The 13,236-nt window shown below is 50.7% G+C and overlaps 4 protein-coding genes and 1 non-coding gene across 5 annotated transcripts; 1 reads left to right on the top strand and 4 right to left on the bottom strand.

Moving 5' to 3' along the window:
• Nucleotides 1–13: 13 nt before the first annotated feature.
• On the bottom strand, nt 14–86 carry VC83_04536 (the record flags this gene model as incomplete). Its single annotated transcript has 1 exon — nt 14–86. It is a non-coding gene; the product is annotated as a tRNA-Ala (tRNA).
• Nucleotides 87–609: 523 nt separating this feature from the next.
• FCP1 (Carboxy-terminal domain (CTD) phosphatase) lies at nt 610–3,894 on the bottom strand. Its single transcript, XM_024468166.1, has 6 exons — nt 3,634–3,894; nt 1,816–3,508; nt 1,691–1,759; nt 1,544–1,594; nt 1,330–1,489; nt 610–1,240 (listed from the first exon to the last, which is right to left on the bottom strand). Exons 2-6 carry the CDS (start codon nt 3,435–3,437, stop codon nt 941–943), a joined length of 2,202 nt encoding a protein of 733 aa, XP_024322816.1. The 5' UTR covers nt 3,438–3,508; nt 3,634–3,894; the 3' UTR covers nt 610–940.
• ATG26 (Sterol 3-beta-glucosyltransferase) lies at nt 3,895–9,408 on the bottom strand. Its single transcript, XM_024468165.1, has 5 exons — nt 8,144–9,408; nt 7,996–8,093; nt 7,511–7,942; nt 4,698–7,457; nt 3,895–4,640 (listed from the first exon to the last, which is right to left on the bottom strand). The coding sequence occupies exons 1-5, from the start codon at nt 8,859–8,861 to the stop codon at nt 4,329–4,331; spliced, it is 4,320 nt and encodes a 1,439-aa protein (XP_024322817.1). The 5' UTR covers nt 8,862–9,408; the 3' UTR covers nt 3,895–4,328.
• On the bottom strand, nt 9,409–13,170 carry VC83_04533 (uncharacterized protein). The gene is made up of 2 exons (XM_024468164.1): nt 10,589–13,170; nt 9,409–10,535 (listed from the first exon to the last, which is right to left on the bottom strand). The coding sequence occupies exons 1-2, from the start codon at nt 11,151–11,153 to the stop codon at nt 9,511–9,513; spliced, it is 1,590 nt and encodes a 529-aa protein (XP_024322821.1). The 5' UTR covers nt 11,154–13,170; the 3' UTR covers nt 9,409–9,510.
• VC83_04532 (uncharacterized protein) lies at nt 11,479–13,020 on the top strand (the record flags this gene model as incomplete). The annotated part of the gene is made up of 1 exon (XM_024468163.1): nt 11,479–13,020. The coding sequence occupies one exon, from the start codon at nt 11,479–11,481 to the stop codon at nt 13,018–13,020; it is 1,542 nt and encodes a 513-aa protein (XP_024322822.1).
• Nucleotides 13,171–13,236: the final 66 nt, after the last annotated feature.

Genomic DNA, 13,236 nt, shown 5'->3' with positions numbered 1-13,236 from the left:
AGCAATCAAACACTGGAGAAACGGCGAATCGAACGCCGGACCTCTTCTATGCTAAAGAAGCGTTATACCACTAAACCATATCCCCTTTGTGTGTTTATCTCTGCGCTGGGGATTGGCATTAACAATCGAGGCTGATGGGATTTCTCTTTTTTTAGTCGTTTCTTGAGTAACTATGACAATAATAGACGTCAATAATCGAGTATTTATTTCAATCATAGTTACTGTGGTCATTGGTGTCATGTATAGTCAGAGTTTTAGGCAGCACGAGTAATAAGAAGAGCTTAGCATTTCCGTCCAGAGTGATCATTTCATTGCATATTGAGTGGCCAAGGTATCTAGAACTCCCTCTCACCAACCACCGATCGTGCATACTCAAACCCCACCTCCCAGACAGATATACCCTACACAGTGCGCCAGACTCGCAACCCCTCCCAATAACGCCTCCAAATGCACCACCGCCCACCCAGTACATGCTCAAGCCACGCTAAAACAAGAAAGACAGACCATATCATGAATCCCTCCCATCTAGCCGCCCCCGCCCCCACCCCCACCTCCCCCACCACCCCCGCCATCCCCATCATCCCCATCATCCCCATCATCCCCCTCCTCCCCACTATCCCAACCCCCCTTCTCAAACTCCGCCATCATCTCCGCCTCAAGATCATTATCAAACTCCTCATCCTGCGTGTCCGTCTGATGCGCTTCATCCCCATCCTCCGCAGCCGTCTTCTCCGGCGTCGGCAGGCTCGACCCCGACGCCGAGTTGGGCGTTTTGACGGTCTTGAGCCCGGTTGTGCGGTTTCGTGCTAGACGCTGCTTTTTGGATATGTTGCTCTCTTCGTCTGTTTCTTCGCCGTCTCTGCTGGCGGCGAGCTTGCGTTTGCGGCGGATGCTGATGGTGCTTTGTTGGCTGCGGTCGCTTGTATCTGCAGGGGTAAAGTTAGGGAGTGGCTTTGACGGTGGGTTGGGGGGAGAAGGGGGGGAGGAACGTACTGCTCGCGACGCTTTCGCTGTCACTCTCGCTGCCGCTTGCCATGAATTCTTCGAGTTCAGCGTCGACGCCGCTCCAGTCGACGTCTTTGAGGCCTTCTATGGGGGATTGGCCGCCTTCGAAATCATCGGGCATGTCGGCGTCGTGGCTAGAATGGCCTTCTGCACCGGAGTCGTCGCTGTCGTCGAGGCTTCGGCCGTTGGAGAAGAGTTCTGGCTGGGTAGATTTATCTTCGCAATGGATGTTTATCTGTGTTTATTAGTCTTATCTTTGAGGCGTAACAAATGTGGCGTTTTGGAAACAAAGGGTTCATTCTGGACTGGGCAGAGTCTACATACCAAGTACGGTGTCTCGTCGACCCTCTCCCACCTACTCATCGAGTCGACTAGCCATTGCTGATTCACAATCTTGATGTGAGGATAGCTTGTAGCCTGGCGAACTTTCTGCGTCCGAGTGCGATTCGCAGCAACAACAAGGTGTGTAACTTTACGCGATATCCTACATGATCATTAGCAAACCGTATCTTCAAATCCAAGGTTTTCATATACTTACTTTGTGTGGATCTGTGCTCCAAAGCTCATCGACTGTATCGCTATTTCGGACCTGCGTTTCAACTGTTTAGCCATGTACTTGTACTTAATAATATCAAACGCCAACGCCAAATCCTCCTTAAATCTTTTAATAAATTTGTGTAAATACCTCAATACATCAACACCCAACGGCACTAGGCCAGACAGCACTATGCTTGTGCCGCGCAGACTGTCCGACCTTTGGAATTGTAAGTATAAGTTTCATAAAGGTAGCGTTGGCAAGATATAACTTACTTGATTTGCGGCATTACTTCCCCGATGTCAGGGACGATTTGGAGGTCAGCGGCTTCGTCTTTCATCTGGACCTTCTTTGTCGCTCCAGGCCGAAGATGAGCCACGCGGTCTCCTTTGGCGTTAATCAGCGCTTTATCGTACTGCTCATAGAACATCCTATGCAGGCCAAGAAGATGGTTTTTGAGATACGCAAGCTCGTTATCATCGTCCTTTAGTAGATGGTGTCGATGGTGATTATACGCCGAATCATCAGTATGTTCCGATTCCTCGGCAGTTCCATTCGCAGCCACTTCGACCTCAGCGTTATCTTCTTTGTCGAGCTGCTGCTGCATGTGAAGTAGTGGCCGTTCCTTGAGTTGCTTCTCCAGAAACTGTGCCTGCTCCTGGGCTTGGATCTCACGGACGGTCGGGTCATCCCCGCCTCCCATAGCGACAAGTTCTTCCAGAGCGCTCATGCTTTCGGTGGTGTCGGTGGATGTCGCTTTCGATTTCAGCACGTCGCGCTTAACCTGGACCTCGCCCTCAGCAGTGCCTTCTTCAGCAATTGTACCTTCTGTAGGTTCCTCCGTGTCGGGCATTGGTGCGACCGGTGGCGGCGCCGGGGCGACCTTTGGGGTTTCCTCCCTTTTAGGCAGGAAGCTCGAGTTGATGTCTCCGATGCCGATAAAGAAGTCGTATGGGACAACCTTGATAAGATTCGATCGATTCCGCGGCCATACGTCCGCTCGGTCATCTATAATCACCACCATCTTCGTGTCCACCGGGAACAGTCTTGAAAGAGTCTTTGCCGTCAAGCTCCCATTCTCGTCTCTGCTGATGATTCGATCACCGAAGAGCTTATGCTCAGGGTCAACAATCTTTGCGATTTCCTGCGCATATGCCCGCGTTCCCATCGTATAAACGTGTAACTCGTATTTCTCGGCAATGGTGGTCAGGAAGTGCGCTAGACCCGGGCGCATCTTGATATAATACCAGCATCCCGACGCCAGACCACGGGGGCCGTCATCATGGAGCTGGAACGACTTGACATCCTTAACAGCTTCGTAGTTCGGGGATGTCGGGTCGCGCTGCCATTCGCCAATCGTCGGCTCGATACAGGCGTGGATAATCGTCTGGTCCAAATCAACCACGAGCGACAGCTTCCGGTTCTTCAACAGTCGCCGCTGTAACTGCTCTTCCGCCCGCGATGCTTCGTCCTGGCTCACCGACAGCAGCGTCTGGTCGTGTATCATGTTGATCTGCGCCCGCTGCGCGTCGACAGTGTCCGTAGCCCACGAGGTCTCGTTCATATCCTTCCCGCACAGCGCGCAGAGACCCGCGTATTGAACGGCATGCGAGCAGGTCTCATCGATCTCAGCGCAGGACTGGTCATTATTGATGACCATACCCGGTCTGATCTGCCATCGCAACAGCTTCCCATCCGCCGTGCTGGCGAAGCTGACAATCGTCGTAATCTCCTCCTCCCATTTGTCACCAAACGCGTCTCCGACTTCCTTCTTCCATTTGAAGCTGTACTCGAAGATGGCGTCGCCCTTGGCGAACGAGTCGCCGGGGGATTTGAGAAGCTTGTTGACAGTGATGGGGTACTTCAGTTTCTTCCCTAGGTTGAGCGGTTTTCCCATATTTGTTTCCTCCGTTGGCTTGGAGCTGTCGGCGAAAGCATGTGGGATATGTTTCGATGGGGGGGCCTAATCTGAGAGGGCGCGTGGTTAGCAGTGCACACTTCGGCCTCAGTGGCGATTCGCGCAGGTATGCATCGAAGTCTTCGTCTTCCAGAAGTTCTAGAAAGCTTCGCGACAATGGAGGGCGATAACTCACTTGTAATGTCTTGCCGTGAGATAGGGTCTCTCGATCGTATATGAAGCGCAACTTCAACAAATGGCCATTAGTCCAACCATGCCCAATAGCCTCAAAGTAACCAATCAATAACAATGGCAGTCTTGTCCTTGTCCTTGTCCCTTTGCATTTCTTTGTTGTGCAAAGCTAGGAATTCATAGAAGAGACAGATGCACGTCACTCTGTGGGTCGTCTGTGAATTAAAATGGTGGTAGTGGTTGCTCAGGCAGATACCATGCTCGTGCGGCCGCTTCCGTACTTCTGAAAGGTGCTTTTCGAAGGTCGGGGGGCCTTAGCAACCTTTTATGCCATTTGCCTCCGTTGCGGGCGAAGGAGTCGGGTGGAGTGATTGGTTGGATTGTTGGGGTGGGATGCATAGACGTCCTAAGGCAACAACCGATCCCTTGCTCCTTGCACAGCCGCGACCATCGTTCTTGGAGCTTATTTGAGGCCATATGAGGCTATACAAAGGAATAGAAACCTATATATAAGGAGTGTCTTGTATATGCTCATAGGGCTACGGATTTACTAACCACCTACACTCCACCATGCCAATCTATCATCAAGGCCAGCACTCGATAACACCGTCCATACCAATCGTAAAAACGCTCCCCCATCACCAACAGCGCCTCGTCACAATATTAGTAATATACGTCCAATCCTACCCCTGCACCAAATCACTTGCTTCCCGCCTCCTGTTCAGCAGGCAGCGGAGTCTCACACGTTGGCGTCGGAACCAGAGACTTTGGCTTGGCCGCATCCTTTGGCTGTGATTCCGTGAAGTCCCTCGAGTGTGCAAGTACCACACGCGGATCCCATGCGTGAATGCGGCTCATGAGTTCCGGGTCGTTGTCGTCGCCTATGAACGTCCAGCTCTCCTCGATATCTTCAGCTAACCCTTCGTGGCTGCCGGACTTCCGCTTAATGAGACCAGTGGCGTATTCCATGTCGCGGTATATGCATTGTATCGCCGTATCCACGCCATCCTCCTATAAGTTTATTAGTGTCTACATATTCAAGTGATTAAAGATGGAAAGGAAACTCACGCTTCTGATCTGCTCTCCCAGCAGATTCGCCTTGGCAATTATCCTTTCACTATGCGTAGCTTCCCACAGCGCGCGCGCGAAGACGCTCACATTGAGCTTCCGAAGGTAAATCCCAACACCAAGGTCCTCCACTCGCCCGCCATAGAAAAACTGGTCTCCAAAGAAGGGCTTAATAATCGTAGGCTTGCCAGCTCTAAGACTCGCTCCAGTGGTTCCAGAACCACCGTGATGGGTTACAGCATCAACCTGCGTGAACAGCCAGTCGTGGGGTGCAGACTTGATTTGCAGGATTTCCTCTGGGAGGACTTCAGGCTCGGTTGCGCCGATCTTGTCGAGTCTGTCGGACCATCCTTTGGATAGGATGCAGCGAACATCGGCCTTTAGCACTGAATTGACTACCGTTTTCGTGAGAGCAGCCGAGTCTGATACAACGATAGAACCGAACCCAATATAGACGAGCTTCTTCCCATCAGCCCTAGCCTTAGCGATGAAATCGGAGATCTCCTTAGGTGGCTTATAACCGGCGCCTTCGTCGAGGAACCAGTACCCCGTCACCCTGATCCAGTCACTGTAATCGAGCGGTGGCACGACGACCGAGGGACTGAAGTTGTACAGGAATGGCACCTTATTGGGCTGCATCTTCTCCAGGGTGGTGCGAGGGAGACTAAGCTCCTTCTTACGCCACCTATTAATCTGGCCCGCAATGGCTTTCCAGAAGACATTATCGAACATGACGTAGGTGATGTAGTTATACGCTCCGCCCATCTTGTGCTCTGGCACGGCAAAGGCATGGGGATAGGCGCGCGTTCTTGTCCAGGGCATCGTAAAGGCGCGGAAGTATGGAATTCCTAACGCTTCGGCGATATGTATGCCAGCCATGGCGCTGGGGCTCTCGATGAGGACATCTGAATTCTGGCAAGCCGCCCAAGACGAAGAAAGTAGGTCATCGATCCAACCGCGGAAATTCGTTGACGCTTCTTTCAAGAATGAGTATGTGAACATGCCATTCTCAACGCAAATGCGCATAAGCTCAGCCGGGTCGCCTCCGACGGGAGCGAACTCGATGCCATGGCCCTCGATCCAATCCTTGAATTCAACATGTGTCGCGATCTTTGGCCTATGTCCTTCCGCTATAAATCCCTTGCATAGCGCTATGTATGGCTGAACATCTCCGCGCGAGCCAATTGTTAAACAAGTAATGCGAAGCGACTCCGTGGGCTTAAAGTTTAATATCGACGCTCTGGGGTCGTCGAACATTATAGGGGCCGTCTCAGTTGAGGCGCCTTCCACAGTAGTTGGCAATTCGAGGTCATGGCTATGCTGCCGTGATTCTTGACGAGCTTCTTGCAAAGCCTTATTCTCCGCAACCGCCCATGCTGCACTTTCCTCTTCCTCTTGCGTCAGCAAGCCCGATTCCTTAAGGTAGCGAATCGTTTCGAGGTTCTGAAGTAAAGTGACACAGCAATCATCTCTTGCGTCGGGTTGTCCGAACTCAAAGAAGAGTTCCTCGTGCCCCTTAACAACGACAACTAGCCCAGAATAGCCAAAGCGGAAGCCCTTCTCTTTGTCTACATTTTCAATGTCTTTGAGTGGCAGAATCAGCTTTGTGCGAGAGCCAGGTAAAAGGCTTCTAAAGCAAAACGAGCGATTGCTAATGTAGATCTTGCCATAGAGAGGTAGTACTCTGTGAAAGTAGCCAAAATATGCCGCCTGCAACTTTTCGCCAGCTGGAAGGGCAAAATGGGCTTGGAAGCGATGTTCAGCTCCATCAGATTGGCCACCTTCATCGTCTGTGTCATCCTCTAGCCCGTGGCCTAGTGGCTCGTCGTAATGCTTCTTCCCACCTTTCCACATCCCCGAGACCTTCTCAACATATCCCATAGACTCCGTTGCAAGAAGGGTGCTCATGCGTTTTGAATGGCGGTTGAGGTAGTTAGCAAAGCCAGCTGCCCTCTGCAGCGGGTATGCACCAGCTTTAGCTAAGGTCTGTAAAGAAGGTGAAGACGCATTATCAGCCTGAGTTAGCTTTGGCAGTTCATATGCGTCAATCGTTGCTGCGTGTGGTAGTAGCATAGGTGTCTGTGGTAGCAGCGGACCCCCAGGCAATTGAGTATCATCTCGGCGCCTTGGTGTAGATGCAGAGCGATGGATAGTAGGTTGGAAGAATCCTTCGCTGCCCCTCAGTATCTGACTAGCAGACCCTTCGACATCCTCGCTAGCTGATTGAGCAGCGGCCGAGGACTCTTCCATCGAATGAACATATGAGTCGGACGAATCTTGCTTCTCAGAATTCTTCTTCTCGGGTAACCGATCCCTACTGAAGCTTCGTCTGTCGTTGCTGGGACTCCCATTTCTACCTTGCCCGTCCAAGTTAAATCTGCTAACATCCATACTGCGTCTCGAAGCTCTAGTCTGGCTAGTACTTCTCTGGTTGATGTCAAAGCTTGCTCTAGAAAAGTCGCCGCTAGCTCTCGGACTATGTACGTGAAGAGGGGACGAGATAAGAGCTGTTAGTGTTGCCTTAACGCTCTCTTCGAGCCCTGAAGAAGTTGCCTTGCCATGGTTTAGAAACGGTTTGGTCTCTCTTGTCGAAATCGCAAGGCTAGGCCTAGATGAACCTGCCTTAGGGCTGTTACTGCCGGAGTTTCCTCGTGGCTGTACCAACAGGCCTTCTGGTATTTGCTTTGCTGCCGAATCCGACACAAGAGTGCGAAGAATGATCAATGCTTGCTTTCCAAAGCTGAAAAACGAGAAGAAGTACTAGCCCAAAGTCAGTATATGGTCTTCTTATAGCCTAGGGGGCGTGAACGTACCTCATCAATAGCGTATGTTTCATCATTGTCGATTACTCGAATCTTGCAGGTTTCCGCGAAGTCAATCACCGGGCTGTCTTCCACGTCGATCACATTCTCAATCGGCAATGAAATTTTGACGCTATCTCCATCATTATGAGAACGGAACATAATCTTCTGAAGTGCCTTCACCCATTCCTTCGCGCTCGGTATACTGTCGGCGTGGAATTGATACCTCCGGTGGTTGGTTATAACTTCGAAAAAGGGTTTCTCTTTGTCTACAACGCTTGCAGATATACCATATCTGAGATCGATATTGCCGGATGGGAAGTACTTGTCAGAAGGATCCGTATAGTATGACAGCACATCGCCTTGCAGGTTGAACCAGTAGCGGTTATACTTTGGGTTCTTGAGTCCACGTTTGCTTAGATATCCTGATTTAACTATCTCGTTCTATCATGCTTTTAGTGAACCGTATCAGAGTACTAGTAGGGAGCTTTTCATACCGATTTCTTAGGGAGATATGCGTAGAAGCAGATGTGCTTTTCGGTAAGATACATGTACCCTTGGAGCAGTACGCTCTTCATAAGCCAGCAAGGATATTCTACGACGTATTAGCTGCATATATCTAAAAAAGTAAGGCGTGATAGTTACCATCAATAACCAGTTCGGGGCTCTCGAACTCGAAAATCTCCATCAACCGTATCGCCAGGTCGCTCGGTGAACCTTCTGCGCCATCTGCACCATCGTCCGACTGCCCTGATATATAGTCTGATCGCCTCGAATCGAAGCTTGCCCGCTGCACCGCCTCTGCCTTTGCTTCGAGCATCTGGCTCATTATAGGAGGGCCTTTAAAAGGCGACCGTGTTATATGATGTCTTTCAGTGTCCTTGGTCTTTTCCGGCGTGACCGGATCGCTTGAAGCTGTCGATAGCTGTGCATGTTTGTTTCTGTTCTTGATGCCGAGTTGCGATAAGGATCGTAGAAGCTTATTATCGGAAAGCTTGCGTCTATGAAATCTATGTCGTGATATACGCTCATCTGTAGGAGCTTTGGTCGTGGCAGGGCCGGAAGAAGCCTCCGACGGTCTTGAGGCGTCTTCCGGTTCCGTCGTCTCGTCCTCCTCATCATCGCTATCCTGGCCGTCGAATCTTGCATGGAAGTCGGCTTGGGAACGTGCAGCTGCGATCATCCCAAATACAGACTGATTAATCAATCCGTTCTGTCCCTTGGGAGCCGTGCAGTCCTCTTCTGCGTCATCGCCATCCTCAAAGCGCTTGGGGATCTCCATAGTGACCCGGCGGTCTTCCCTCCTCTTCTTGGTCAACTTCCGGCCTACCCGCTTCTTGACATCTTCGCGGGATCGTATCATGATTCTTGCACGCTTATCTGGTACTCCCAGACAAAGATGGCGTGGGTTTTGTCTGTGGCGACGGGGCCGCGCGGGTGGTTGTGAATATTTGGGTCAGCGAACTGGTTCCGATTGCGATAAGCCCCTCAGGTTGTCGTCTATCTAACGAGGGAAACGAAGATCACATATGCTTGCCAAGTATGACTCTCTGAACAATGAGCCTAGACCAACTGAAGCTTAAAGTCAACGGCGATCGAATAACACAATGGTTTAAAGGCAGTTAAAAGGTCCGAGGTTCTCAAGATCCAGTCAAGAGAATAGAGTAAGTACGGAGATGAAAACGGGTTACTACTCGGTATATTGGACAGCGCCACTAACGGAGTTTCCCACGCCCCACGCCTAAGACGTCACTCATTCATTTTAGGGGTTGGAACGGGCCAGGCACATCCCATCCCAGCCGTCCCCAGCGATAAACTCCGATTTGACGAAATCGAACAAGCTGTACGAACAAGCTGTACGGGATACAAAAGCAGAATGATTCCGAGATTAATATTCAATGATGACAACAAGACCCTATTTATGCGTCCTTTGAACAGAGACGACAAAAGCCAGCCACATCTAGTGCCCCATAACGCTATCATAACCCTAACTTAACCCTAACTTAACCCAATCACGGCAGTTCACAAATCCACAAGCATAGTTTACCACTTGCAGTTCCTCCCGCGACCCAGTTCCTAGTCGGATGGAACTCGGCTGCAGCAGGGACAGCAGAAATCCCATCACCACCGAGTTGCGCCAGCTGCTCTCCCTCACTCGTGTATATGTCGACAAACCGATTCATGTTGCCAATGACAAACTTTGCGATCCCATCATCAGGCCTTTGTTGCCACTGCGCTTTCAGAATCGTGACCCATCGCCCAGTCTGGTTGTTGTGTCTAATCACGGCCGATGGTTCCATATCTTCCTCCGAGATTGTGTGCCCGACTCCCCACGTTTTTGCTTTTGTACAGGAGTGGATTTTGATTGTATCGTCGTATGAGCTTGTTGCCACATGGCCAGAGGACGACCATGCTGCATGGGATACCGACAGGCGTGAGGTATGTTCGCCCAGGAGCCCGGGCTGTCTAGTTTCGCCTTTCCCAGTAGATTTCCGTAGATCCCAGATCTTTAGCGTCCTATCCAGGGAGGCAGTTGCCACGAGATGGGGGTGAAGCGGATGTAACGAGAACCCGCCAACCTTCTTCTCGGATACGTACCATATTTCGGTATCTTTCTGGGTTCTCATATCATGTCTTCCAAACGCTCCGTCCAGTCTCGAGAAGTAAATCAAGTTAGGGTCGTTAGAATTCATGTCGATAGCAGAAATTGCTTCGTCATCGTCCATCGATGGTGGCGCATAAACCTCGACGGCAACTTGCTTCTGAAGATCAAGTTTCCGAATGGAGGAGTCGTAGGAACCGGAATATAGCTCCGTGTGATTCGGAGGAAATAGGAGTGATGTTATCGTTCGCGCATGAAGCTTGAATGCTGTTATCACCGGCCCTTCAACTTGATCGCCATCATCATCCACCTCTCCTTTCTGGGATGCATCGAATAGTCCAAGGTTTCCAATCTTATCTCCCGCAAATATAAGCGGCTTGTCATGGGTGGGATGAAAACCCATGGAGTATATGCGCTCCGGTGTGATTTTAATATCTGAATTACTGTCAGCACTTGCGGGGTATGAAGGTAAAGCGAGCCGTTCTCACCATTTGGCTCCCAGGTCTTGTATAACTCAAGCCCACTCATTTTCTCTCTTAGAGATTTTAGCTCCTGATCCGTAGTAGTTTTGATATCACTATCGTCAAACGTCCTCTCATATGGCTGTGCCCCTCTCATGATTGAAGTCAGGAAATTGTCGTCATTAGTCCATTTCTTGCCCTCCACCGCAATATCACTTAAATTGAGGTCTCCCGCTACCCTCATCTTCTTCGCTTTGGCGTCATCCTGTGCGGATTGGAATTCCTCTTCGAATTTCCTCTTCGCTCCCTCGCCGTCGGCCTCCAACCCAGCAATCCGCGAACTGGTTCTCGTTGGCCTTGTAGCCTCTCTTTTCACAGGCGGTTCTCGTTTCCTTGGTGTTTTCGATCGAGGTGGCTTGGGGGCTGCTGTCTTTGGTATGATCTTCTTCGCTGTTATGCTCAAATCCTTCATTATGGCTTGATTCGCCGCGATATTCTCGAGTCTCTTGCGCTCAAAGGCGCTCATTTTGGAATATTTGGGTTCCATTTTGGCCGTGGTGGCGGTAAAATCTTCGGATTCCCTTTTAACCATGATGGCAACAATGGTCTCTAATTCGAATATTTGTACAAATTATGTCGTCTCACGAAGCGGCGCGCGCATCGATGGATATGGCGCGGGTTCAGGCGCAATGTAGATGACTTTGGCGCGGCGCGCCGCGTCGCGTAGGAACGTGACTGCGCTATTGGTAAATTAAGTGACGTCGGACCTCCGTACAAGAGGCTCCAAAAAAAGTTGTCCCAAATTCATCAGTCCAGACGCGGCCACTCGAATTCTCAAAGTACACCTCAGACGTTGATGAAATAACTAGCGGTGTCCTCGAGCAGCATCCTCGCTGCTGGGCCGATCAAAACGATCGATGGCCTCCAACATATCCTCCCAAGGCGCAAGGGCTATTCATTCAGCGGCGACTTCTTCAATGCCGTTTCTGTACCAGACCAGGACACTGTGCAGCAGCAGGAAGCCAATGCGACAACCAGCACTAAGGCTGATGCTTTGTCGCCCAAGTCGATCCCAGTTATTCCATAGCTACGCTAGCTCTTGTATAAGGGTCAGCAGGACCCTCTGGAGCGATAAAGAGGACCCTGACACGGCCACGCCTTCGAACACGCAGGCTCCCATATCAGAAGACAGACCTCTGATTAGGAGATACATTGTAGACCGCAAGTCCAACAAAGTAGAGGAAGAGGAGGATCTTCCATGGGACTCGCCATCGTTTGGTCGATCAACGGATAAAGTGACAACCGATCCAGTGTCTGAGGCCGATGATATCCAGTTCGACATGGCCACGTTCTACGACCCATTCGCAGAAGAAGAAGACATGTTCTCGGAATACGAGGGCGAACCCGACTTCACTATCCCGTCATCAAGGAGGCCGGGAGAGTCTACGATAACACTAGAAGAACGAGACACCTTCCAGCGCATCTTTTCCGACATCTACGCTCGTTCGCAGAGTACCAGACCTCAGGAACAATCGCTGGTCGACCTGTCTGAGGTCAACAAAGAGAATGCAAGAGAGAAACTCCACTCGATCATGGAAGAAGCTGTACGCCTTCCACAAAACACCCTCTTCACAAGCCAGCCCCGCGAGAAGAACCTCGATACATTGAAGCAGTACCCCATAGCCCTCCGAGCCGTTGCCGCACGAGCGCTTGGCTTGGAAGGAAAGCCGTCTCGGACAAGCGAACGCCCTCAAGAAAAACCGGTCGACAAGTACAAGGAGTTCCGACAACAGGAGCAAGAAAGAGTAGAAGCCGCAATGCGCGCTGCGCCAACGGATATAGCTCTTTGGGCGATCATGGAAAAGGAGGTCTTCAGTCTCATTCCACGGCTCGGGCTCGAGGAAAGGAAGGCCCCAGCAGCGCCGCGTCCTAAGAAGAAGGGTGGCAAATCTTCCAAGAAGGCGGTAGAGACAGCGGCAGGGAAATTGACGGGTGTGACGCCAGCGCCCGAGCCACTGGATATAAATCTCTATTTCCCGTTGTACGCCTCATACCTTCTCTACGGATTACGTCTCCTGCACCACTCGTTCGCGAAACATTCGCCTCTAGCATGTAACGTGCTACCCCGAATCAAATCTCTAGGTCTCGTCTCCCACGTTCTCGGTGGAACGACGGCATTATACAATGAGCTGCTACGGATCTATTGGTTCCAGTACGACGACTTTAGCGGTGTCATCAGACTGCTTGAGGAGATGGAGGAGTCCGGGTTAGAGCTTGATGAGGAGACGCTGGATGTTGTCACTGATATCCAGCAGATGCAGGCTAGGTATTTGTTTTCGAGGGAACAGAAGGCGCAGAGGACACCGATTCATTTGCTGTGGACGATGAATGAGTTTGCGCCGGGGCGGTTCAAGTCGTGGCAGATTAGGATTAGGGATACGCTTGAGAGAGAGGAATAGAGGCCTGGTCGGTTTGAATTGCTGTGGCAGCTATGATGCCCTGTTGGGCCCTGTAAGAACATATTATTGTAACATACTGTAACACCATCCGTAGAAGCTTTAGGATACCCTATATAATTGATAACACGTTCTACGGAAGTTATAATGGAGACACATTTTACTCTACGGCTTATTGCTTCGTTTGCTTGATATATCCATGTGGTGTTATATTTCATT

This window comes from Pseudogymnoascus destructans (genome assembly GCF_001641265.1).
Source record: "Pseudogymnoascus destructans isolate 20631-21 unplaced genomic scaffold scaffold_15, whole genome shotgun sequence".
NCBI lineage: Eukaryota > Fungi > Ascomycota > Leotiomycetes > Thelebolales > Thelebolaceae > Pseudogymnoascus > Pseudogymnoascus destructans.
This window is presented reverse-complemented; position numbering and strand designations above follow the sequence as displayed.